The sequence below is a fragment of the Lithobates pipiens genome, unplaced genomic scaffold (genome assembly GCF_037356315.1).
Source record: "Lithobates pipiens isolate NorthernLeopardFrog02 unplaced genomic scaffold, aLitPip1_a1.2 Scaffold_23, whole genome shotgun sequence".
NCBI lineage: Eukaryota > Metazoa > Chordata > Amphibia > Anura > Ranidae > Lithobates > Lithobates pipiens.
In genome coordinates, this window is record NW_027507785.1 from 292872218 (window position 1) to 292897488 (window position 25271).

General features: G+C 42.9%; 1 protein-coding gene across 1 annotated transcript in view; it reads right to left on the minus strand.

The window, feature by feature from the left end:
- The window catches only part of SPATA1 (spermatogenesis associated 1), a 46403-nt gene extending 22880 nt beyond the window's left edge, over positions 1–23523 (minus strand). The window contains exons 1-4 of the mRNA XM_077450346.1: positions 23253–23523; positions 17526–17632; positions 12267–12384; positions 1388–1441 (exon numbers count right to left, since the gene is read on the minus strand). Of these exons, the coding sequence (XP_077306472.1) occupies positions 1388–1441; positions 12267–12384; positions 17526–17632; positions 23253–23309 (336 nt within the window). The 5' untranslated portion in view covers positions 23310–23523. The remainder of the gene's footprint in view (positions 1–1387; positions 1442–12266; positions 12385–17525; positions 17633–23252) is intronic.
- Between the last annotated feature and the right edge of the window lie 1748 nt (positions 23524–25271).

Below are 25271 nucleotides of genomic sequence, written 5' to 3' on the forward strand. Positions count from 1 at the left end.
TTTCTCAATGGTCTTATAGTCTCTTGGGACCTGTGACGTATCCTAGGAGGGTGTGGGGGATTTTGAACTTAATAGGTGAGCGAGTGAGAGTGGAATTGGGTGCGGGTACCTGTAAGAACTTCTGCTTTATTTCCAATGATCCTTAGCTCCATCTAGTGGACATAATGTGGTATTTTTTATAAATATATCCCTAGTGCCACGTACACACGACCGGACTTTCCGGCAGACTAGGTCTTCCCGACGGACTTTCAGCAGATTTCCAACGGACTTTCCGATTGAACGGACTTGGCCACACACGATGGACTAAGTCCGTTCGTTTTGAACGTGATGATGTAAACGGAACTAAACAAGGAAGTTCAATAGCCAGTAGCCAATATTGTGTCGTATTGGTCTGTCGGACCAGCACACAGACGAACGGTTTTCACAATTTTTAGTCCGTCGGAATTGAGTCCGTCGGATAGATTTGAAACATGTTCGATTTCTAGGTCTGTCTGATTTTTATCTTTTTCAAAAAAGGATCGGACTAGCCCACACATGATTGGATTGTCCGACAGACTGATCCCGTCGGACCCAGCCTGCTGCAAAGTCTGGTCGTGTGTACCTGGCATAAGAGTCACCTGGTGTGCAGTGAATTTACCTTCCTGAGAACACCCAAAAAGTGAATGGGATCTCCCCAGAGTCAACACTAAAAACTGATACAGGATCTAACCTTTTGTCTTTTTCCTAACTGGAAATATTCTGCACATGTCCTGTCCGGGTGACCATGTAGAACGTGATGGAAAATCCCCACAGTGGGGTCACAAACAATGAGATGATCCTTTAAGAGAGTCTAATCATCTCCACTATATGAAAAAATACTAAATTGGTTGGAGCTGGACTTTAAAGAGGAACTGCAGTCTGCTGGCATAATTTGTAATATAAACATCTTTGCCATTCTGAAGCTTCCCTCCAACCACTTTGCATATTATTTTATATATACTGGGATTCTGTACTTGCCAAATGTGCTGCAGAAATCTCCATCCACTGAATCTGGCTGCAGCCATTTTAACTGTAGGCAGCTGAAGCTGCTGCCTGTTCACTTTCTGGATTTACACAGACACACAGAGGCACACCTCCAGCTCTGCAGCTCTCATTGGCCCTCTTATGACTCACCTCCCCCCCCCCCTTTCCTGGCAGAGAGATGTGCATGATGTCATAAGCCTAAGATTCTTACCAGACAAGAAACAGGAAGTGGGCTGTATAAGGTATTTACTGTCAGAAAAAAATATGTTTTACTTTCCAAAGTTAAAACAACAAGGGCATAAGATTTAATAGATGGAAAGATGAAAAAAAAAATGACTGAAGGAGCTCATGACTGGTACTATATAAGACAAAATGCCATACTTACGAAAGGTGGAGCAAAAGCTTTCAGTTTCAGTTCTGGTTCTTGCCTTGCCTTTACCTAAAAAGGGATATTAGGTGAAATTATAATGAAATGTGTGGAAGCCCACCATTTATATACACCATCATAAGGGTTTATTTACTAAAACTATAGAGTGAAAAATGTGTCACGTTTCTACATAGAAACCAATCAGCTTCTAAACTCAACTTGTTGGAAATAAAACCTGGAAGCTGATTGGTTGCTATGCATTGTGACTAATTTTGCACCCTCTAGCTTTAGTAAATAAACCCCATAATGCTGATCTATCACATCATACATAGCCATACAATGGGACAATGTCTTCACTATAGCCAGGCCTGTCCAATCAAAAGTATGTTCCTGCATACACATTTCTAAAAGTGACATCACAGGCTCAAGGGATTACATTATAGTATGTAGCATCGGCTCCTGAAGAGCATGCGCTATGTGTTTTTCTCTAGTTAAAGTTCCTAGAACCGCAGTTTGGTTTTGGGTTTAATTATTCCAAATTATGGTTTCAGTACCAGTCTAGCTGGATTACACTGTGTTCTGCTTGGTCACAGGTGGCGCTGTCATCACTGGCAAGTGTGAGAGAACGCAGTTCAGCTGGGCGCACTGAGTGCCACTTTTTCTCGGAACCAGCCCAGTGGGAGTGCCATCCTGCTGTGCACTCTGGGAGAGGGTACTTAATGTACTGACATCACGTGCTTCTGGGTTCCGGTCCAGAAGATCTGTCTGTTTGGTCCTGGTCCTTCTGACCAACCCCCATGGCTCTCATGGCCTGGGGTGCGGATCCATCCAATTACGAGTCTCGGGGCTGGCTAGCCCGAGGCAAAGTAACTGGAAGGAGGATTCAAAAGGTGGTCCGGTGCCTTCTCATCTGTGGAGAGGCCCAGCAACTGAGGAAGCAACCAGGGGAGGACTCTTCAGGAGAAGGCCACGCTGAAGGCTGGCTTCTCAGAAAGAGCCTGGAGGCTTAGTTGAAAGACACCAAGTGAATCTACACTCATACGGTATCGTCGGCCCGGCTGCAAGATACTGGTACTGTATGAGGGCTCTCTAAATTTGTCTACATCCTTCAGTTACTACAAGTGTTCTACAACAAGTCTGTGGCAGAGACTTTACTACAAGTGTTCTACAACAAGTCTGTGGCAGAGGCTTTGCTTTATCTGAACACTATTGGCTGCTAGGCCTAGTGAAAGGGGGTCTATCCGGTAGCTGTGAGAATCCAGTTGTGAGTGGCTATTCTCTGGATTTCTATAGTGAGAGACTTTCTATTTTGAGCAGTTCCAAGTGTACCGGAACGTTCTACCTAAACCCTCATTGAGAGGCTGTGTTTTGTCTACTCTTTTTTGCAAATAAAAATCCCAAAAAGCGGATCCAGTGTCAGTGTCTACTATTCTTTGGGCCATCTACCTCGGGGAACCCCTAGACGTACACAAGGTCAAGAAGGTAACGATAAGCCCAACAAAATCAGCCGCTCCTTCGGGGGCCAGTGCTACAAGTAGATTCAGGCCACTTCTGTTTTTTGCCACCAAGCACTTGTTCTTCCATTCAGAACAAGTTAATTTGACCCTTTCGGAGCATTTTTTTTTTTTTTTACATGGGTTTAAAGTGGTTGTAAACCCTTACAACACACTTTGACCTACAGGTAAGCCTAGATTAAGGCTTACCTGTAGGTCCAAGAAATATCTCCTAAACCTATACGATTTAGGAGATATTTGCCCGAAGACAGCGGCATGCAGGCACACTGAGCGCGGCATTCTCAACGACGGAGCTGCCGCGCATGTCGGCTCCCGTGCGCATGCGCAGGAGTGACATCATTGCGGCTTCGCCGAATGACAGCTGCGGAGCTGCGAGACCCCACCGAAAAGATGGATGTGCCGGACTACAGGGGACGGCGGTGACTTCGCTGGCTCCTGTGTCAGGTAAGTGACACATAATGGACTACTATGCAATGCATAGTAGTCCATTATGCTTTGCCTTTGCAGGGAATGAAAGAGGAAGTAAACTCATCAGGGTTTACATCCTCTTTAAAGAGGAAGTAAACTCTCTCACTCTGATGCTTCTTTTCATTTAATCCATTATAATGAGTAATTATCAGACTATAGCCACTGTAATCCAGCCCAAATCGCATATTACTTACTGTTTAAAGAAACTTTAAAAAACATGTTTCCAGGGGTTAGGCAGCACCATCTTAAAGTATTGTTTTCTGAGTCCACAGTGGAGTGTATTTCCACCCTTACATTGAGCACTTCCTGTACCGTTAACCAAGCCTCCTTCTCAATCCAACATTTCTATGGCAACCCTGCTTCCCTGTTCATAGCTTACTTATTTATTTCATAGTATTTACTTGTGCCAATGTCTAATGTTTGCCTTTGTCAGACTTATAAGCTTCAGCTGATAAGACTGCAGTAATGGCCAAGTTTAGACTGTATGTCCTGTCACATGGTGTGTAGGAGGAAGCACATCTGAGTGATTAGCAGAGTTCAGTGTTGTGCCGTAGGAAGTCCTGATAACAGATATATAAGCACATAGAGAATGTTCCGTAAATCAGGGGAGATCTGGGCATACTCAGCGACTTCATTCTACAGAACAACAAGGATTACAACAATACTAAGCAAGTAAGGAGATATCTACAAGCAGTGTTCATTAGGGGTTTTTATGCTGATTTACATAGGACAAAGTTGTGGGGGAGGGTTTACAACCACTTTAAAAAATAATTTTAGGCCGGAAGATTAATTAAAACCTCTGAAACATTATATATTTTCTGAAAGCAGAGACTCTGGAGATCAAATTAGTGGTAGTTCCATTTTTTTGTTAGATGATCAGTGCAACAGTTTATCACATGCAAAAAGTTGAACAGAAAATACACTAAATGCAATATATTTCCCAAATATTTGGTAAAATATAAAAGGATGAAGTTGCGCCGAGCAAACAGATACTTAAAATGTAAAAAAGGGTTAAGGAGGATCTGAACCATGGAAGCTGTGCTCAACTAAGGCAAGCAGGGTGCAAAGGACTCGTCGGCTGTATTGCATGGAAGCTCTGTGCAGCTGATCTTTTCCCATAACTGACCTATCATGCCTTGTTCTACACTGTGCCCTGAAGGGAAGAATAAGTAGATCTGGAACCCTGAGAATATCTTATCAGTACCGTCGACCCCTGGAATTCGTGGGGGGGGTTACTTTCTTTAAGCACCCGCAAATTGTGAAAATCCACAAATTTTGGATGTGGAAAAAAAAAAAGCCTATAAATGGTTCACACTCCTGACTCCCGTCCAACTCAGAAGCGGCCCAGGACAGCGCAGCTTGCAAAACGACTTCAGTATAGAAGGCAATGCAAGCCGCTCCAAAGTCGTCCCCAAAATTAGTACAGGGACCTTTTTTCTAAGTCGGAGCGACTTGAGTCACTCCTATTAGATCGGTTCCATTGTACTGCATGGAGCGCGACTTGTCAGGCTGACAAGTCGCCTGACAGGTTGCACCGGTGTGAACCGGCACTTATGATGTGGGAATGCTAGGCTGGGGGGAAAAAAAAAAATCAAATGACTGAGGCCGCAAACTCTGAACCACGACTTTGCGGGGGGTCGATTGTATTACTAATCAGTAGTGTTGCAGTGGTGTTTGAACAGGGGGTCTGGATTCTCAGCTGGCAGCTTCTACACACCAAAGGACTTCCATTGATTTCTTTGTTTGTAATGCAACCAAATGAAACTGAGATTGAACTGCCATACCTCAATTTCATAGCCCAGATACAAACGTATTGCAATCTAAAGTGTTACTAAACCCAGAAGAGTAAAATCAGTCTGTATATGCAGTAAAGCATGCTTTTTATTCTCACTGTGGAACCTAAGGGGTTAATCCTCTGCAGTGTGTAAAAAAAGGCTGTTTGATCCTGTCTTCTCTGATCCTCCCCTTCTTTTACTGTCCCCAATCCATCTCCTGATAGAACAGAGGCTAGGGGACAAACTGCACATGCTCAGTTTGGTGTGTATTGCTAGAGAGATTTTTTTTTTTTTCTTGAGAGAGTGCATGTGATCAGCACAGGGACAGACAGAGGGTCAGGGGTCCTGCATCCTCATAGGACAACTTTAACAGGACACTGATAGAAGTCACAAGACTGCTCTAACTGCTGATGAAAAAAGATATTTAGAAGTTTATATTTACTAAAATATGTGTACTGTGGGAGACCAAATACAGTAAATGCAGGGTCCTGGGTTTAGTAACACTTCAAGATCAAGTAGAAAACTGAATAAAAGAGCCAATGTATTTCAGGGGCCAGAACTACCCCCCTTCATAAGGGTTTAAAGATGGGAAACAATGTATGTGGACTGAACTGGATTAGAGATAAAATGTATGTAGTATTTTGAGCAAATGAGTGATGAAGCACAGTGTTTGTCAGTAGCCTCTCAAAGCATTTGCTTCATCAATCAATGGCTCCAAATACTGGAAATTCAATTTGTTTAGTTTCTGGCTTATTTGTTAAGTCAATCATTTTGTTTTTTCACATTCATTATATTAGCACGATTCATATTTAGAATTTGTTTTGTATATTCAGATTAGTTTTGTATATTCGTTGTTCCGAATTGATTCGAATTTTCGGAAGATTGGGATTTGTTCCTTAGGCCGCGTACACACGGGCGGACTGTATGGCGTACTTAGTCCGTCGAAACACATTTCAGCGGACAGTCCGCTCGTGTGTGGGCTTCAGCGGACTTTTTCAGCGTGCAGTCTGGCGTACTAAGTATTTCGGATTTTTCGAAATTCTGTCCGTCGTACTTTGGTTTCAGCGGACAATCCGCTCGTCAGTAGGCTAGTTCGACGGACTTAAGCCCCATACACACGGTCGGACTTGTACAAACTTTTCCGTGGACTTTTGTACAAAGTGTGTTGTCCACAAGTTTGTATTGCATACACACGGTCGGACTTTTTGACAACAAACACGAACGTAATGACGTCACAACGTACTGACGCCGCTTCAAAAGAGGACGTTCAATGACTCCAGCGCCACCTTTGGTCAACTTCTGTATTGTAGTCTGATCGTTTGCAATGGTTCTGAGCATGCGTGTTTGTACCTTGTACAAAAGTCCGATGCTTTTGCGTACACACGGTCGGACTTTGCTCCATCGGACTTTTGTTGCCAGAAAGTTTGTCCGTTCGCACAGCCAACAAAAGTCCGATGAAAACAGAAAAAGTTTGTCCGATGGAGCGTACACACAGTCGGATGTTGCTCCAAAACAGCTAATTTGCATGTTTGTTGTCAAAAAGTCCGACCGTGTGTACGGGCCTTAAGAGTGGCGCATGCCCAGAAAGGATTTACACGGCGGAAGGGTGCTTTGCTGTGTATTCGACTTCCTATTTCTAGTCCCGTCGTACGTGCTGTACACGTCATCGCGCAAGCTTTCGACGGACTGTTTGTGCATCCGTGTGTGGTCAAGTCCGTTCAGTCGTAAGTATGACGGACTGTCCGTCGGATTGTATGACGGACTAAGTACGCAATACAGTCCGCTCGTGTGTACGCGGCCTTAGGTTTCCAGTGAGTCTTTGCATTGCAACTTGCTTGCTACTTTGATGCGACTTGCTTGTGACTTTGGGCAATCATACCAATACAGTGTGCGACATATATTACTGAACTTACAAAACCCCCGGAAGTTGCAAATGAATGAAATGAATGAGAATTAAATTTGTTGTTTTCATTTTATTTTGGATGCGCTTAAATTCATTACTATTGTGATTCAGAGGTTTTGGACACATCCGCATCTCCAAATAATGAAAAGCAAAATCAAGGTGTAAATAGGACTATAAGCCAACCATTCTATTTAGTGACAGGGGCTTTGACTGGCATTTAGAGAACTTTAACAAAGCCTGTCCGAAGCCTTGTTTTAAAGCAAGTGTATAAACTAGCCCTAAATCTCCGGTTATCTAAAGACTAGTGGGTAAATATTCAAGAAGCAGGAGAGGTATAGAAATCAGACCCACAGAAAAAAATTAGCAGTAGCAGAGGGATCCTTGTACCATAGGTCCTCCTCTCCAGCAAGAAAAAAAAACAACAAGCAGCACAGTAATGGAATCGCCAAATTTCACTTCAAATCTGGTGAGATTAGCATGCAGAAGCAGCAGTGCCTTAGATCAGTGGTCTCTAAACTACAACCTGTGGGCCAAATGTGGCCCTTTGCTTGCTTATATCCGGTCTTTGAAACACTATTCATTCATCTGAAACAAGGCACTATTCCTCCTACTGACACCAACAATGTGGCAATGTTCTTTCCAATGACACCAACAGTAGAGCACCATTCCTCCCACTGATACCAGTGTTGGGCACTATTCATCCCATTGACACCAACAGAGGGTCATAATTTCTCCCACCGATTCCAGCAATGGGGCTCTATTTCTTCCAATAACACCAATGGTGGGACATAATTCCTTCCACTGATAACAATGATGAGGCACCATTCCTGTCACTATTCCTGCCACTGACACCAATAATGGGGCACTATTCCTCCTACTAACACCAAAGATGTGGCACTATTCCATTGACACCAATGATGGGGCGCTATTCCTGCCACTGACACCAATAATGGGGCACTATTCCTCCTACTAACACCAAAGATGTGGCACTATTCCATTGACACCAATGATGGGGCCCTATTCCTGTCACTGACACCAACAATGGGTAACTATTCCACCCACTAACACCAATGATGTGGCACTAATCCTATTGACACAAACGGTGGGGAAATTGTTCTTTCCACTGACACCAAAGATGCAACACTATTCCTACCACTAATAGCAAAGATGGGACATAATTCCTCCTACTACTATCCACTATCCATATTTTCTCTTTTGCTTTTAAAAGGTACAGGAGAGATATGTTTTTTTTTTTTTTTATCTCTCAATAAAGGAGGTCCTTATTTCTATTACAAGGGATGTTTACATTTCTTGTTAAAAGGTATAAGTGATAAAAAAATAAAAAATAAACATACTTAAAAAGACAGTATAAAAAATATATAAAAAGTCAAATGAATAAGAGAAAAAATGTAAAGCACCCCCATCCCTCCGAGCTCATGTGCAGAAACAAACGCATACAAACTTTGCGCACGCATATGTAAACAATGTTTGCGCCACACATTTAAGGTATTGCCACAAACAATAGCATGAAAGCAATAATTCTAGCACTAGACCTCCTCTGAATCTAAACAGGTATCTTGTAAAGACGTTTAAAACGTCACATATGGAGGAGATTTTGGAGTACTGTAGTTTGTCGATATTCCACGAGCGTGCTCAAGTTTAAAGAGTGACAGGTTAGGTATCTATTTTCTCTGCGGAACATCATCTTTCACATTTTACAAAAAAATTGGGGTAGTGTTTTTTTTCTATTTATTAACCACTTGCCGACTGCGCTATAGCCGAATGACGGCTACAGCTCAGACGCTAGTTCTGGGAGGCAGCGATATGCACCCGCTCCTGGGCGTGGATGGTGCGCTCTGTGATTGCATTGTCCCCCAGACACTGCTGATCACAGAATAAGGTAATGAGCCAATTAGCAGCTCTTTACCACGTGACTAGCTGTGTCCAATCACTAGACATGTGCAAAAGGAAAAAATTTGTTTAGTTTCGTTTCGTTTTAATTCGTTAATTCATTAATTTCGTTTAGTTATATTCGTTAACTTCCTTAAATTCGTTTTCGGATTTCGTTTAGTTTTCTACCGAATTCGAAAAATCGGCCACATTCGAAAATATTTCAACGAAATTCGAAAATATTTCTACTAATGCATTCGAAATTATTTCAACATGATTCAACATTATTTCAACCGCATTCGAAAATATTTTGTGACCCAACTTTAGGGCCATGTATCTCGGGGTCACTTGGTGCTAGACACTTCAAATTTGGATATGTTGTAGTTCTAGTACCATTGTGTTTGCATACCAAATTTGGGGTTTCTAGCTATAAGTGTTATAAGTGTTCCAGCTAGTCACGTGGTAAAGAGCTGCTAATTGGCTCATTACCTTATTCTGTGATCAGCAGTGTCTGGGGGACTTAATTCATTAATTCATTAATTTCGTTTAGTTATATTCGTTAACTTCCTTAAATTCGTTTTCGGATTTCGTTTAGTTTTCTACCGAATTGACATTCAAAGTGTGACAGTGCTGAAAATTGGCATGGTCAGGAAGGGGGTAAAAGTGCCCTGTAGGCAAATGATTAAAAAAAAAAAAAAAAAAAAATACCAAAAAAAATTGCAATTGAAATATAGCTGTGTAAATATCGTTGGACATAAAAAAAACGATCGCCATTTAATTCCCTAGGGTCTCTGCTAAAAAAATTAAAAAATAAAATATTTATTTGAAGGGTTCTAAGTAATTTTCTAGCAAAAAATACAGATTTAAACTTAAACTACAAAAAGTACCAGAAAAAGCCTGGTCTTAAGATATCAAATCTTCACTGAATTTGGATCTTCTTTAATTGTAGCCTATAGGTTACACATTGTACATCTGGCAACTGATAAAAGCATGAGAACACTAGTGGACAGGACATGGTGCCGTTGGAAGGAAGTAATCTTTCCATTGGCTAAACAAGTAGGTGTTCCACCTGAAGGCTAAAGCTGACCCCATATAGGTACACCAAAAATAGAGAAGGACCCCTACACAAAGCCTTCAGCAGCTAGACGCAGGGATATGCAATTAGCGGACCTCCAGCTGTTGCAGAACTACAATTCCCATGAGGCATAGCAAGACTCTGACAGCCACAAGAATGACACCCAGAGGCAGAGGCATGATGGGACTTGTAGTTTTGCAACAGCTGGAGGTCTGCTAATTACATATCCCTGAATTAGAGGAACAAAAGCAGAAAGTTGAGAAATGGCTGTGAGAGTTGTGAAAGCTCATCACCGGGAACACACAACAATAAAATCACGTTGCCAGGTCCAAGGCCGCCGCCAGGCACAGCGGTGACAGAGACAGAAACAGGAAAACTAACATACAATACAGACTATTGATTTTTACCTGAATAAATAATCACTGCAAACCCACACAAGGCATTGTTTGGATAAAAACCTTTTACAGCCTACCGAAGCTTATTATGGTACTTTAGGTCACTTTACACTTAATTGTCAATGGCAAAAGAAGATCCAGCCAGACCTGTCATGCGTGTTGTCTTCTCCATATAGAAGCTGCCATGCTTATAGATGGGGAGGGGAAGGCATGTATTCAACATGGACCTTCTGTTTTTTTTACAGTGCCTTGAAAAAGTATTCACACCCCTTGATATTTTCCACATTTTGTCATGTTACAACCAAAAATGTAAATGTATGTTATTGGGATTTTATGTGATAGACCAACACAAAGTGGCACATAATTGTGCAGTGGAAAGAAAATGATTTTCAAATTTTTATTTACAAATATATATGTGAAAAGTGTGGCATGCATTTGTATTCAGCCCCCTTTACTCTGATATCCCTAACTAAAATCTAGGAACCAATTGCCTTCAGAAGCCACCTAATTAGTCTACCTGTGTGTAATTTAATCTCAGTATAAATATGGCTGTTCTGTGAAGCCCTCAGAGGTTTGTTAGAGAACCTTAGTGAACAAACAGAATCATGAAGGCCAAGGAACACACCAGACAGGTCAGGGTTAAAGTTGTAGAGAAGTTTAAAGCGGGGTTAGGTTATAAAAAAATATCCCAAGCTTTGAACATCTCATAGCACTGTTCAATCCATCATCCAAAAATGGAAAGAGTATGGCACAACTGCAAACCCACCAAGACATGGCCGTCCACCTAAACTGACAGGCGGGCAAGGAGAGAATTAATCAGAGACATGGCCAAGAGGCCCAAATCTGCAGCTTACCAATTCTTAGATGTGATGGCTGCATTTGTTTTCTTTTTTAGGCTTTCTTCTAGTTTCATCTGGGGATCCAGCCAGCAAGTCTGTTTTTTCAAAAGCACAAGCTCTCTAGCAGAATGTATCAGTTTGCAAGGATGAGACAAACCAATGTCAGTGCTTACAATGATCAGCTTTGGTTTATTCATGTAAAACCTTTATCCCAAAAGAAAAAAAAATAAGTTTGCTGTAACATTATTAAGTGTAATCCCTGTACACACGGCCGGACATTCCGACCACAAAATCAATCTGATTTTTTCCGACGGATTTTGGCCGAAACTTGCCTTGCATATACACGACCAGACAAAGTTGTCGGAGAATCCGATCGTTCAGAACGTGGTGACGTTCGTTGCGTACGACGGGACTACGTAGAGGCCACTAGCCAATAGCTTTCGTCTCGTAATTTATTCTGAGCATGCGTGGCACTTTGTCTGTCGGAATTCTTTACATACGATCGGAAAAAGTCCGACCGGATTTTGTTGTCGGAAAATTTTAGATCCAACTCTCAAACTTTTTCCCATCTGAATTTCCGACGGAAAAATTCTGATAGAGCCCACACACGATCGGATTTTCCGACAACATAATCCGGTCCGACTTTTTCCGTCTGAATTTAAATCTGCTAGTAAATTAACCCCACCCCCCAGACTGATAATGCTGCTGCATGCTGTGCCTCCTGTTCTCATACATCCAGAGTGGGGGCACTCTAATACAGGAGGTGTGTTATTGGCCTGATCACCAGGTGATTACAGAGAGAAAAAGTCTAAGGAAAGAAAACAAATGCAGCCACCACATCTAATGCAATCCATTACATTGTTCGGTTTGGGGTTTACTACCGCTTTAGTGTCACTTTCATTTTGTTTTCTTTGTCTATCCTAATTCTCTTTAATAATTTTAGTTTATTTTTATTGTTGATATACTTTTCAACACTGCTTGTCAAATGTTTTTAAGTGTGTATAAAAAAATAAAAAAAATAAAATAAAAAAAACTTACAACAGCAAGACTGCTTCCAACGCATTTTAAGAACACAAATTTTTCAGTTACAACATCTTCCCCCAAGATCTCGGCAAGATTCTCTCGCAGGGTCCGCAGCCTCATATCAGGGGGTGCCCTGAAAAAGATACAGTTATCTTAAGGTGACCATACATGTAGTGATAGGAGATCGATCTCCTGTAGGTACAAGCAATCACAAACTAATAGAGATTCATCATCCATTAATATGAATGCTTCACGTGCAGTTTTGAAAATCCAATCAAAATACGATCTATTAGATACAATCTATAGAAAGCAATCATTTGTTCAATCTGCATTATAATTGGTTGTCGGACACACATTCAGATATTCATTTGATCGATAGTAAAATTCCACCATGTCCAGTCGAACTGCCAGTATTTGAAATTGATGGAAAACTTACTAAATTGATTAAATGGAGGGTCTGTGCTTTACAATTGTTATTCAAATTGAACATAATAGTCTTATGGAATGATCGACTGAATGATTATATTGGTACAAGTGTGGCTACTAGGAATAAGTCTGTTAGTTTGGGGCCAGGTTTGAACCAAGAAGGCAGATTTCATTCCTGTCATCCAATCAGCTATGGCCAAGGCATTCCGGAACCCACAGCTAATGTTACAAAGGGGCAGGGATGCTTGGATCATCATCAATCTAAAATGGCCATATTGTCATATTAGATCAATGTCATGTACACAACCAGGGTGCCCATACATGGATTGCAATTTGGCCAGTCCCTGCTGAATTGACCGAATTTCGATCCATGTGTATGGCTTAAAGTGGTTGTAAACCTCAGACATGAAATATGAACAAAGCAAATCCCTCTATAGATCGTGCTTGTCTCAATTTAGAGAACTAGGTGTGATTTCTTTCTGCTGCCTCCTTCCTCTGCTATCAGCATTAATCACTTCTGACAAGTTTTTCTGACACCAAGAGAAAAATGGTGACAGGGGAGGGACCTCCAGCTAATTTACAGCCTCAGGTCTGTTCTTGTGTGCTGTGTGAAGGATTTCCCTTCCCTCCAATCAGCTGTCAGAACTCTCCTCACTGAGCTCTGCCTACTGTAATTTCAGCTCTTCGCCCCCCTTTTTTCTGACAGCTTAAACAAGTGTTTTACGTTCTGGACTTTAAATACATGTAAAGAAGAAGACTGCAGATAAACAAGTACAATTTACATTGGAGGGGATTTGCTTCATCTCTGTGTATCACCTGATGTCAGTCACTTCACTGGGTATATAAGGCTGGGCTCACATATATTCAGCCATGGTTCCCAGCAAAGAGTCCGGCGCGTTCCTGGTCACCGGTTAAGGGCAATTTGGGTCCGAATTTTTGCCTGAATTCGCACCTCAACTGGAACCAAAAACGCACAGGACCCTTTTGGGATCTGGACCTGCGGCCGCCCTGGACATGTTTGAACCTGCTCCATTGAGAGTTGGGCATACTTGCACATCAACCCGGCCTAAGGGTTTACAACCACTTTAAAGTTTTTTTTTTAAACTTGTAACTACAGGTAAGCCTATCTTCAATATCGTTCTCTCAACTCTCAGAAAACAATACTTGGGAAGTAGCACAATACATGTACAGATAACGATCAATAGAATCTCCTCTCTCCAGGAATCTTTCAGTTAAAATGGGCAAACCTCCTTTCTCCAATATGCAACCACATCGATTAGAGTGCGCCACGATCTTCTCCATGTTATGCCACGTACACACGATCGGAATTCTCATCGGAAAAAGCTCTGATGGTTTTCCTGTCTTGCCTACACACGGTCACACCAAATTCTGGCAGCCAAGAACACGGTGATGTACAACGCGTACGACGGGACTAGAAAAAGGAAGTTCATTACCTAGTAGCCAATAGCTTCCATCTCGTAGTTGAATCTGAGCATGCGTGAGTTTATGCGTGTCGGAATTGCATACACACGATTGGAATTTCCATCTGTTTTTCCATCTGGAAAATTGAGAACATGCTATCAAATTTTTGCTGGCGGGAATTCGGCGAGCTAAATTCCGATGGAGCATACACACTGTCACATTTTCCGATGAAAAGCTCTCATCAGTCTTTTGCTGGCCGAAATTACGATCGTGTGCACGTGGCATTAGATAGTCTGAATAAACACATGGGGAACACAAGCAGAGTGCCACAGTGTAAAACCAAAAAATAAGTATTTAAAACAAATGGTTACACTTACATTCTTCTGTGACATGCCCAACACAAGGGAAAAAACTGCGTGTACAAACAAAGCGAGCACCGCCAGCTTCACCCACAACACAGGCTGTGAGCTGCCATGGGCAGGTACGAGGTGACGTCACCCCATAACTCATCCTTACGCGTTTCTGTGTAATGTCATCATCAGAATTGCCATGACGTAAGGCAGAGTGGCGTCACCGTGTACCAGCCCGCTGCGTGTGCAGCCGGCGGTGCTCACTTTGTTTGTACACACTGTTTTTACCCTGGTGTCAGGCATGACACAGAAGAATGTTAGTGTAACTCTTTGTTTTTTTGGCTTTACACCATGTGGCACTCTGCTTGTGTCCCCCATGCATTTATCCGGACTATCTAACAAGGAGAAGATCGTGACGCACTCCTATCAATGTGGGTGCCAATTGAAGAAAGAAGAAGGTTTGTCCATTTTGGCTGAAAGAGGAGTTTCCATTGATCATTATCTGCACATGTATTGTGCCACTTCCCAAGTATTGTTTTCTGGGAGGTGAGAGCGAATTTCCCTCGGTGGAGGTCACTTGGTGATTTACTCACAGACTTGATCTGTATGTTTACACATCGTGGTGTTTTGGACAAGTACCGAGTTTTGGACATTTTTGAATGTTATTTACTAATTGATTTCTTTGCTACATTAAAGTGACACTAAAGCTTTGTTTTTTGAATAACAAACATGTCATACTTACCTCCACTGTGCAGCTCGTTTTGCACAGAGTGGCCCGATCATCCTCTTCTGGGGTCCCTTGGCAACTCTCACGGTTCTTCCCCGCATTAGATAACCCCCTAGGAGAAGTGCTCTCCCGGGGGGGTTACCTTGTGGGAGCACTCCCAAGTAGGGATGAGCTCAGGTGTGTTCGCACGGAACATGTGCAGAGCCCGCCAGGAAGTCGGTGCAGCGCTGCGCTAATCACAGGCAGTGAGACATTGCCCGATCTCTGCAGCCGCACATCGGGGCAATGTCTCACTGCCTGTGATTAGCGCAGCGCTGCGCCGACTTCCTGGCGGGCTCTGCACATGTTCCGTTCCCCCCCCACGGGTCATTGGATTTGATTGCCAGCAGCGGGAGCCAATGGCTGCGTTGTCATCAATCCATACAATCAGGACCCGAGACACTGGCTTTTGCTGGTGTGCTTGTCCCCAGGATGTGATAGAGGGGGTTCAGGTAAGTAAAACCGGGGCTCGAGGGGGGCTGCAGCAATACAGGAGGCTTTTCACCTTAATGCATAGAATGCATTGAGGTGAAAAACCTTGAAGGTTTACAACCCCTTTAAGTTTATTTAGTTGTGTCAATATTTATGCACTGTCACTTTACTTACCATTTTTTTTAAGCAATAGTAAACTGCCAAAACCCCCGCCCCCTCCACCCAAAAAAAAAAAAAAAAAAACACTTGCAAGACAATAGCATAATGTGCTAGTATGCATCGCGGGCTCCGGCTCATTGAGTGTCCGGAGCCGCACTGACGTCACTCCCCCCAACTCGTGTGGTAGTCCAGCAAGTTCCAGAACGAGCCACCAGCGCAGTACAGGGCAGACACTATCTGACGGGGGACCTTTCTCGTAAGGACACCGGCACTGGGGAGCTACAGTTCATTGAGGAAACCATAAATGCCAACATATATTGTTGCATACTGAAGCAGAGCATGATCCCCCTCCTTCGGAGACTGAGCCGCAGAGCAGTATTTCAACATAATGACCCCAAACACCCCTCCAAGATGACCACTGCCTTGCTAAAGAAGCTGAGGGTAAAGGTGATGACTGGCCAAGCATGTCTCCAGACCTAAACCCTATTGATCATCTGTGGGACATCCTCAAACGGAAGGTGGAGCGCAAGGTCTCTAACATCCACCAGCTCAGTGATGTCATCATGGAGGAGTGGAAGAGGACTCCAGTGACAACCTGTTTAGCTCTGGTAAACTCCATGCCCAAGAAGGTTAAGGCAGTGCTGGAAAATAATGGCGGCCACACAAAATATTGACACTTTGGGCCCAATTTATACTTTTTCACTTAGATATTAATGGCTGTGTGTTGAGTTATTTTGAGAGGACAGCAAATTTACACTGTTATACAAGCTGTACACTCACTACTTTACATTGTAGCAAAGTGTCATTTCTTCAGTGTTGTCACATGAAAAGATATAATAAAATATTTACAAAAATGTGAGGGGTGTACTCACTTCTGTGAGATATTGTGCATTTTCTTAGGAATCCTCTTAGGAATCATCACTTTTGAGCAAGGTCATCATTTACCGATTTAGGGCCGGCTTATTTAGTGTAATGGAGTGTAATTTTGTGGATTTGTATTTGCGCTCTCACTTTATTCACAGTTTTAGGCTTCATATAATATTAGACATATTCATGATTTATAACTTTTTTGCACATGTTCATAACTTTTGAGAGAGGTCATAGCTATACCTACCGTATTTATCGGTGTATAACACACACTTTTTCCCCCTAAAATCAGGGGGAAATCGGGGGTGCATGTTATATGCCAATCCCCCACCCTTCCTAACCTTTTCTGCCGCTCTCGGCGGCTTTCAGGTATTTTCGGCCGTTCTCAGCTATTTTCGGCCACATTCGGCCATTCTCGGCGGCTTTCGGAAAGCTGAAAGCCACAAAGAACGGCCGAAAATAGGCGAGAACGGACGAAAATACCCAAAAGCCGCCGAGAACGAGCGCCGCTGAGATACACAGGACATCCGCTCTGTATCTCGGCTGCGCCATTTTTAAAATGGCAAGGAGACAAGCCTGCAATAGAAGGCTGCAAATGACTGACAAGGCTGCATTAATGAGGATTTAAATGTAAGTTTTTTTCCTTAAACTTCCCTCCTAAAAGTTTTTTTCTTTTAAATTCCCTCCTAAACTTGGGGTGCGTGTTATACGCCGATAAATACGGTACATTGATTCTCACATTTATTGTGATATAGTACCTGCTGCTGATTTCATTTATTAGAGTAATCTCTCACATTTGTGGCGCAGGTTTTTCACATACCGATTGACTTTTCCAGATAGTCTTGTTCTCACCTTATGAATCCAAGTGAAACGAATTTCCAGATCACATCTATGGTTACTTTATTTAATTTGGGGTTCCAGAGTTCTTCTGGCACAAGATAGACATGAAGCTCAATCAGCTGGAAATGGGGAAATGAGGAACATTGACATACAGCATTAGAGCTACAATAATTTGCAATGTTTAATACTCAGAATAGCGCACAAATACAACATATGAGGTCACACTTTGAAGAAAAGAGCAAACTTGGTATAATTTGGGAGATGCTTTGAAGCCAATGATCAAGGTAAAATGTAAACACCGCATTCATAGGCAGAGTCAGGCATCTAGCATTTTTAGAAGGAGGCTCATCTAGCGTGATCAGGAATCTTCAAACTACGGCTCTCCAGCTGTTGCAGAACTACACATCCCATGAGGCATTGTAAAACTCTGACATTGGCAGACATGACTAGGCATGATGGGAATTGTAGTTCCTGAACAACTTGAGGGCCATAGTTTGAAGGCCTCTGTGCTAGACCTTTAACCACTTACGGACCGCCCGCCGCAGTTTAAGACCCCTTTCACACTGGGGAGTTTTTCAGGCACTTTAGCATTAAAAAAATAAAGCGCCTGTAAAGCGCTTAAAAGAAGCCTCATCTGCAATCCCAATGTGAAAGCCAGAGTGCTTTCACACTGAGATCCCTTTCACACTGGGGGTTTTTCAGGCGCTTTAGTTGCCATAACCCCGGTATCCCCTTCTTCAGCTTGCGGTCTGCTACAAGATAAAAGTGGTTCCTGCGGCAGATTCGCCACGAGATCACTTTTATCGGTGGCGGGAGAGGGCCTCCCCCCTCCTGCCATGATCCGGTGCCTTCCGCCACTTACCGGAGCTGTTGGAGGCGATCGCGACCTGCTGCCTCAGTATGGAGACAAGTGAGGGGAAGATGGCCCCCACCTGTCTCCATACAATTGCTGGGCGAAAGCGACGTCAAAAGGTCACTTCCGCCCATAACTCTTAAAAGGCCCAGTTTGTTTTTTTTAAATTACAATTTATTTATTTTTTTTATTGCATTTTAGTCTAAATATGAGATCTTAGGACTTTTTGACCTCAGGTCTCATATTTAAGAGTACCTGCCATGTTTTTTTTTTTTCTATTACAAGGGTTTACATTCCTTGTAATAGGAATAAAAGTGACAATTTATTTTATTTTTTAACAGTGTAAAAATAAAAAAGGTAAAATAATTAAATAATAATAAAAACATTTTTTAAACGTGCCCCGTCCCGCCGAGCTCGCACGCAGAAGCGAACGCATATAAAAACGGTGTTAAAACCACATATGTGAGGTATCACCGCAATCGGTAGAGTGAGAGCAATAATTCTAGCCCTAGACCTCCTCTCTAATGCAAAATATGCAACCTGTAGAATTTTTTAAACGTCGCCTATGGAGATTTTTAAGGGTAAACCTTTGTCGCCATTCCACGAGCGGGTGCAATTTTGAAGCATGACATGTTGGGTATCAATTTACTCGGCGTAACATTATCTTTAACAATATAAAACAAAATTGGGCTAATTTTACTGCCGTCTTATTTTTTTATTCAAAAAAGTGCATTTTTTCCCAAAAAAGTGTGTTTGGAAGACGGCTGTGCAAATACGGTGTGAAAAAAAGTATTGCAACGACCGCCATTTTATTCTCTAGGGTGTTAGAAAAAAAAAACAATATATAATGTTTGGGGGTTCCAAGTAATTTTCTAGCAAAAAAAACCTGTTTTAAACATATAAACACCAAAATCTCAAAACGAGGCTGGTCCTTAAAGTGGGGTACCCCCTAAAAAAAAAAAAAAAAAAAAAAAAAAAAAAATTAAAAGTCAGCAGCTAAAAATACTGCAGCTGCTGAGTTTTAATAATCAGACACTTACCTGTCCCAGGGTCCAGCAATGCGGGGCAACGAAGCCCCCCTCGTTCCCCGCTCCGCTCGTGGTGTGGCTTCACAGCCGGGCACCCACTGCGCATGCGCGAGCGGCGCAGGGCACCATGATACACCGTGCAGTCACCTGGGACACGTGACAGGTCCCAGGTGACTGTGCGGCGTGAGGGGAAGTGATGTCACCAGCCCGGGCAAGGAATAAGGCAGACTACGAGGGACCCCCTAGCAACAGGTATTTAGAGGTGAGTAAAAAAAAAAATCAAATTTTTTTTTTTTTTTTAAGAATTTAAAAAAATTTTTTTTTTTGGTGGCAACACCACTTTAAGTGATTAAGTGACTTTGAACGTGGCATGGTTGTTGGTGCCAGACGGGTGGGTCTGAGTGTTTCAAAAACTGCTGATCCACTGGGATTTTCACACACAACCATCTCTAGGATTTACTGAGAATGGTTTGAAAAAGAGAAAATATCCAGTGAGCCGCAGAGGAGAATGGGCAGACTCGTTCCAGATGATAGAAAGGCAACAGTAACTCAAATAACCACTCGTTACATATAATGTATACAGAATACCATCTCTGAATGCACAACACATCGAACCTTGAAGCAGATGGGCTACAGCAGCAGAAGACCACTCCGGGTGCCACCCCTGTCAGCTAAGAACAGGAAACCAAGGTTACAGTTTGCACAGGATCACCAGAATTGGACAATAGAAGATTGGAAAAATGTTGCCTGGTCTGATGAGTCTCGATTTCAGCTGTGACATTCAGATGGCAGGGTCAGAATTTGGTGTATAACATGAAAGCATGGATCCATCCTGCCTTGTATCAATGGCTCAGGCCGGTGGTGGGGGTGTAATGGTGTGGGGGATATTTTCTCTGCACACTTTGGGCTCCTTAGTACCAATTGAGCATCGTTTAAACGCCACGGCCTACCTGAGTATTGTTGCTGACCATGTCCATCCCTTTATGACTACAGTGTCCCCATCTTCTGATGGCTCCTTCCAGCAGGACAATGCTCCATGTTACAAATATCAGATCATCTCATCACTGGTTTCTTGAACATGACAATGAGGTCACTGTACTCCAATGGCCTCCACAGTCCCCAGATCTCAATCCAATAGAGCACCTTTGGGGTGTGATGGAATGGGAGATTTGCATCATGGATGTGGAGCCGACAAATCTGCAGCAACTGTGTGATGTGATATCATGTCACTATGGACCAAAATCTCTGAGGAATGTTTCCAACACCTTGTTGAATGTATGACATGAAGAATAAAGCAGTTCTGAAGGCAAAAGGGGGTCCGACCCAGTACTAGCAGGGTGTACCCAATAAAGTGGGCGGTGAATGTACATATCATTTGGCTCCTTTAAGAAAGATTAAAATGTTGTAATTATGCAACTATTAATTAACAGAATACCTGGTAATCCTGCCATGTAATTCCTTTGTGTCCTGTGTGGTCACCCCTGGAGGAGACTACAGGTGGCCATGTTGGCACAGACTGCAAAAGCATGGACCACCGTTGTCACCAGCAGTAAACCAGTCCAGGGAAATAATTTGCAGCATGTGCATGTAGGCAGGCAGGGACTGAACATTTGTAAGTGGGGTGCAGCAGCAATAATTCACAAAGTCATTTGCAATGGAAAACTTGTATTGAAGTATTGCAGCCACAGTTCACTGGATCACACAGATCCTGTCTTTCTTCTATGCAGGAAGACAGATCTGTGTGTTTCCCCAATCACACAGTCAGTAATCGCAAACAGGGGACACATTTAACCCCTTGATCTCCCCTGATGTTAACCCCTTCCTTGCCATTGTCATTAGTACAATGTCAGTGCATATTTTTAGCACTGATTACTGTATTAATGTCACTGGTTCCCAAAAAAAAGTGTCAAAAATGTCAGTTAGGTGTCCGATCTGTCCGCCACAATGTCGCAGTCCTGCTAAAAATCACAGATCAATAATTTATTTCCACCTGCCCACATAGCATCCAGATACGGTTTGAACCTTATTTCCTAGCACAGCTTGACATTTATGTTTTTCTGCTAGGGTCAATATTATGGTCGTTTGCTGATTCCCTCAGCTTTACCCGTTGTCCATGATTTTTTGGAACCGGTCTATCCTATGTGCTCAGCTGATTTGGGTATTGCTGGGACAACTGATTTGTATATCAGCTGATGTGACCCTATTGTTTCTATTTCATAATGGTATTCTATGTTATGTTTATGTCAGTTACTTGGGATGTAAACTGTATCCTCTTTGAAAAATAAACAAATTTTGTATAAAAAAAAAAGCCATTACTAGTAAATAAATAAATATAATAAAAAAGCCATAAGTCCATTTTATAGACACTATAATTTTTGTGCAAACCAATACGATTATTGCGATTTTTATTTTTACCAAAAATATGTAGAAGAATACATAATGGCCGGACGAACAAATTAGTTTTTTTTAGATTTTTTGGGGGGATATTTATTATAGCAAAAAGTAAAAAATATTGCTTTTTTGTTTTCAAAATTGTCGGTCATTTTTTGCTTATAGCGCAAAAAAATAAAAACCACAGGGGTGATCAAATACCACCAAAAGAAAGCTCTATTTGTGAGGGGAAAAAAGGACATAAATTTGTCAATTGTCAGTTAAAGCGACGCAGTGCCGTATCGCAAAAAATGGCCTCGTCATTAAGGGGGTAAATCCTTCCGGTCCTTAAGTGGTTAAAACCAAAACCAATGTTAAATATTGCAGCTTACCAATCATTACATGTGGTGGCTACGTTCGTTTTACTTTTTAGGCTTTTTACCTCTGTTTTCACCTTGTGATCTAACACGCCTCCTGTATTAGAGCCCCCCTCACTCTGGGTGAAGGAGCACAGGGGGGCACAGCAGCATTGTCAGTCGGAGGGAGGAGAGGAGTGCTAAATGTAGTAGCAGATTTAAATTTTTTATATATATATATATATATATATATATATATATATACATATTTATTTTCTCAATCAAAATTAAATATATTAACCAATTAAAGACAAATCCCATCTGACACTTTATAATCAGTTACAGTAAACATTTTGTTTTCCCTTTTTGGATAAAGGTTTTACATAAATAAATACCGATCATTCTAAGCACCCCTGTCTGTCTTAAGTGGTTTGCTTCACCCCTGTAAACTGGTACATTCTGCTGGAGAACTTGAGCTTTTGAAAAACAGACTTGCCGGTGTTCTGTCAAAAACTGTCCGGCTATCGGATAGTGTCCGCCCCGTACTGCGCAGGCGGAGGGGAAGGAGACTCCGAAAATCTCCGAAGAAGAACGGCACCGGTGCACTGAGTCCAGGTTGAAGCCCCACCATCCAAGTGGACATACGGTAGCACATAGTAACAGGGCCACTCGCCACGCTTCGGGCACGGCCTCGCTCGGCTATTTTTTATTCTAACTCCATGTCCACTTGGATGGTGGGGCTTGAACCTGGACTCGCAGCGCAGGCGCCGTTCATCTTCAGAGACCTTTGGCGTCTCCTTGTCCCCCGTACTGCGGCAGTGCAGTACAGGGCGGACACTATCCGATGGGGGACAGTATTCAACACATCACCGGCTGGATCACCAGGTGAAAATAGAAGAAAGAAAGCCTAAAAACAAAAAACAAATGCAGCCCTCACATCTAAGAATGGGTAAGCTGCAATATAATAAGAGTTTGCTTGTGGGTTTAATACCGTTTCGTTGAAATGTGAATCTGAAAGCTCCTAAATGATAACAGATATGTAGCGCCAAGTGAAACGTTGGAAATTTTCAGACAATGTATATTGCACACATGGGTGAATGAAAGGTTTAGCAGATGGAAGGTGTGTGCTCACCCCCGCTGTAGACGGCCTTGTCGGACTCATAGGAGTTTGAACCTGGTAGCTGTCCATGGTGAAGGAAATCCTGGAGCGTCTCTTTGCATCCCGATAGACGTGGATTAACGAATGGATGGATATTTTCTATTCCGGGGTCTGAGGGGAGCTGGTTCCATGCAGTACTGAGCACTTTCTCCGTTCGGTGTATATTCCATTCAGCTGAGCGTAGGACCTGACACACCCTAAATACACACATTGTCAGGAATGGGACTACATTGCATCACATCCAGATAAGCTTTGTTTTGTTGTGTGTGTTACAATTAGAAGGACTGACTCGGTAGTCAAGACACAGCTTTGCCCGGTTACTGGGAAGCTGCAAAGCCATAATCAGGGATTTGGAAATAGAAGCTTCTTTAATTCACAGAACATTCCGAAAGAAAGTATCCTGGAGATCCCCATGCACGCCTGTGCGGCACATCGTTTTTTTCTGCGCCTTTTTTGCATGTTTGTATAGGGCAACACATTCACTTCTCCCGCCAAAGTAGCCCTGGCACCCTTTTTTCTGGCAGTGAGCCTCACACATTTTTGCAATGTGCGTTTTGGCGTGCCACTGTTACCATCATTTTGGTTGCCATTTAAGGATGGGCTCGGGCGTGTTCGCACACTCCACATGCGGAGCCCGCCAGGAAGTCGGCACGGCGCTGCGCTAATCACAAGCAGTGAGACGTTTTCCCGATGTGTGGTTGCAGAGATCGGGAAATATCTCACTGCCTGTGATTAGCTCAGCACTGGCAGGCTCTGCACGTGGGCTGTGCGAACACGCCCGAGCCCATCTCTATTGCCATTAATAAATAAAGGCACCACAAGCGTGATAGACCTTGTGGCACATTTTTGGGATGGTTCTTGAAATGGGAAGGTGTGAATGCAGCTTAAAGCTGGCCATACATGGATTGAAATTTGTCCTGTTCAGCTGGGACCAGCAGTAAGGATGAGCTCAGGCGTGTTTGCATGGTCCACGTGCAGAGCCCGCCAGAAAGTCGGCGCAGCAATACGCTAATCACAGGCAGTGAGACATTGCCCTGATGCGCAGCTGCAGAGATCGGGCAATGTCTCACTGTCTGTGATTAGACTTCCTGGCAGGCTCTGCACGTGGAGTATGCGAACACGCCTGAGCTCATCCTTAACCAGCAGAGATTTGATCTACACCAGTGATTCGCAACCCTGTCCTCAAGTACCCCCAACAGGTCATGTTTTGGGAATTTCTCTTATGCCGCGTACACATGACTGGACTTTTTCAACGGACTAGGTCCAACGGAATGAATCCGTCGGATATTACGATCTTGTGTGGGCTCCAGCAGACTTTTTTTTCCCCCCAAAAGTCAGACGGACCTAGAAATAAAACATGTTTCAAATCTTTCCGATGGACTCGAGTCCGGTCGAAAAATCCGCTCATCTGTATGCTAGTCCAACGGACGAAAACCGACGCTAGGGCAGCTATTGGCTACTGGCTATGAACTTCCTTATTCTAGTCCGGTCGTATGTCATCACGTTCAAATCCGTCAGACTTTGGGGGCTTGTGTGTGGCCAAGTCCGTTCGGTCAGAAAGTCAGTCAGGAAGACCGTTGGACCTAGGGCGTTGAAAAGTCCAGTCGTGTGTACGCGGCATTAGGCTGGATTTACACCTATGCACATCTCTCTCAACTGTCTCTGATTAAGAGGAACTGACCCTGATTTGGAGCAATGTCCCTCTGTCCCTCATGTTGGTCTGATCCATATAGTTGCATATAAAATGCACTTTTTATGCTTGAAAAGTGTTCCCCAGTGCTAAACATTTCATCCAAATTCTAAATGGCTGCATTTGTCAATTTTAAAAGCCAATATAAAGGAATCGTAGTGGTTAAAGCGGGAGTCCACCGGGACTCCGCGTTTTTTTTTTTTTTTTAAAAGCCAGCAGCTACAAATACTGCAGCTGCTGACTTTTAAAATAGTGACACTTACCTGTCCAGCGCGCCCGCGATGTCGGCACCCGAAGCCGAT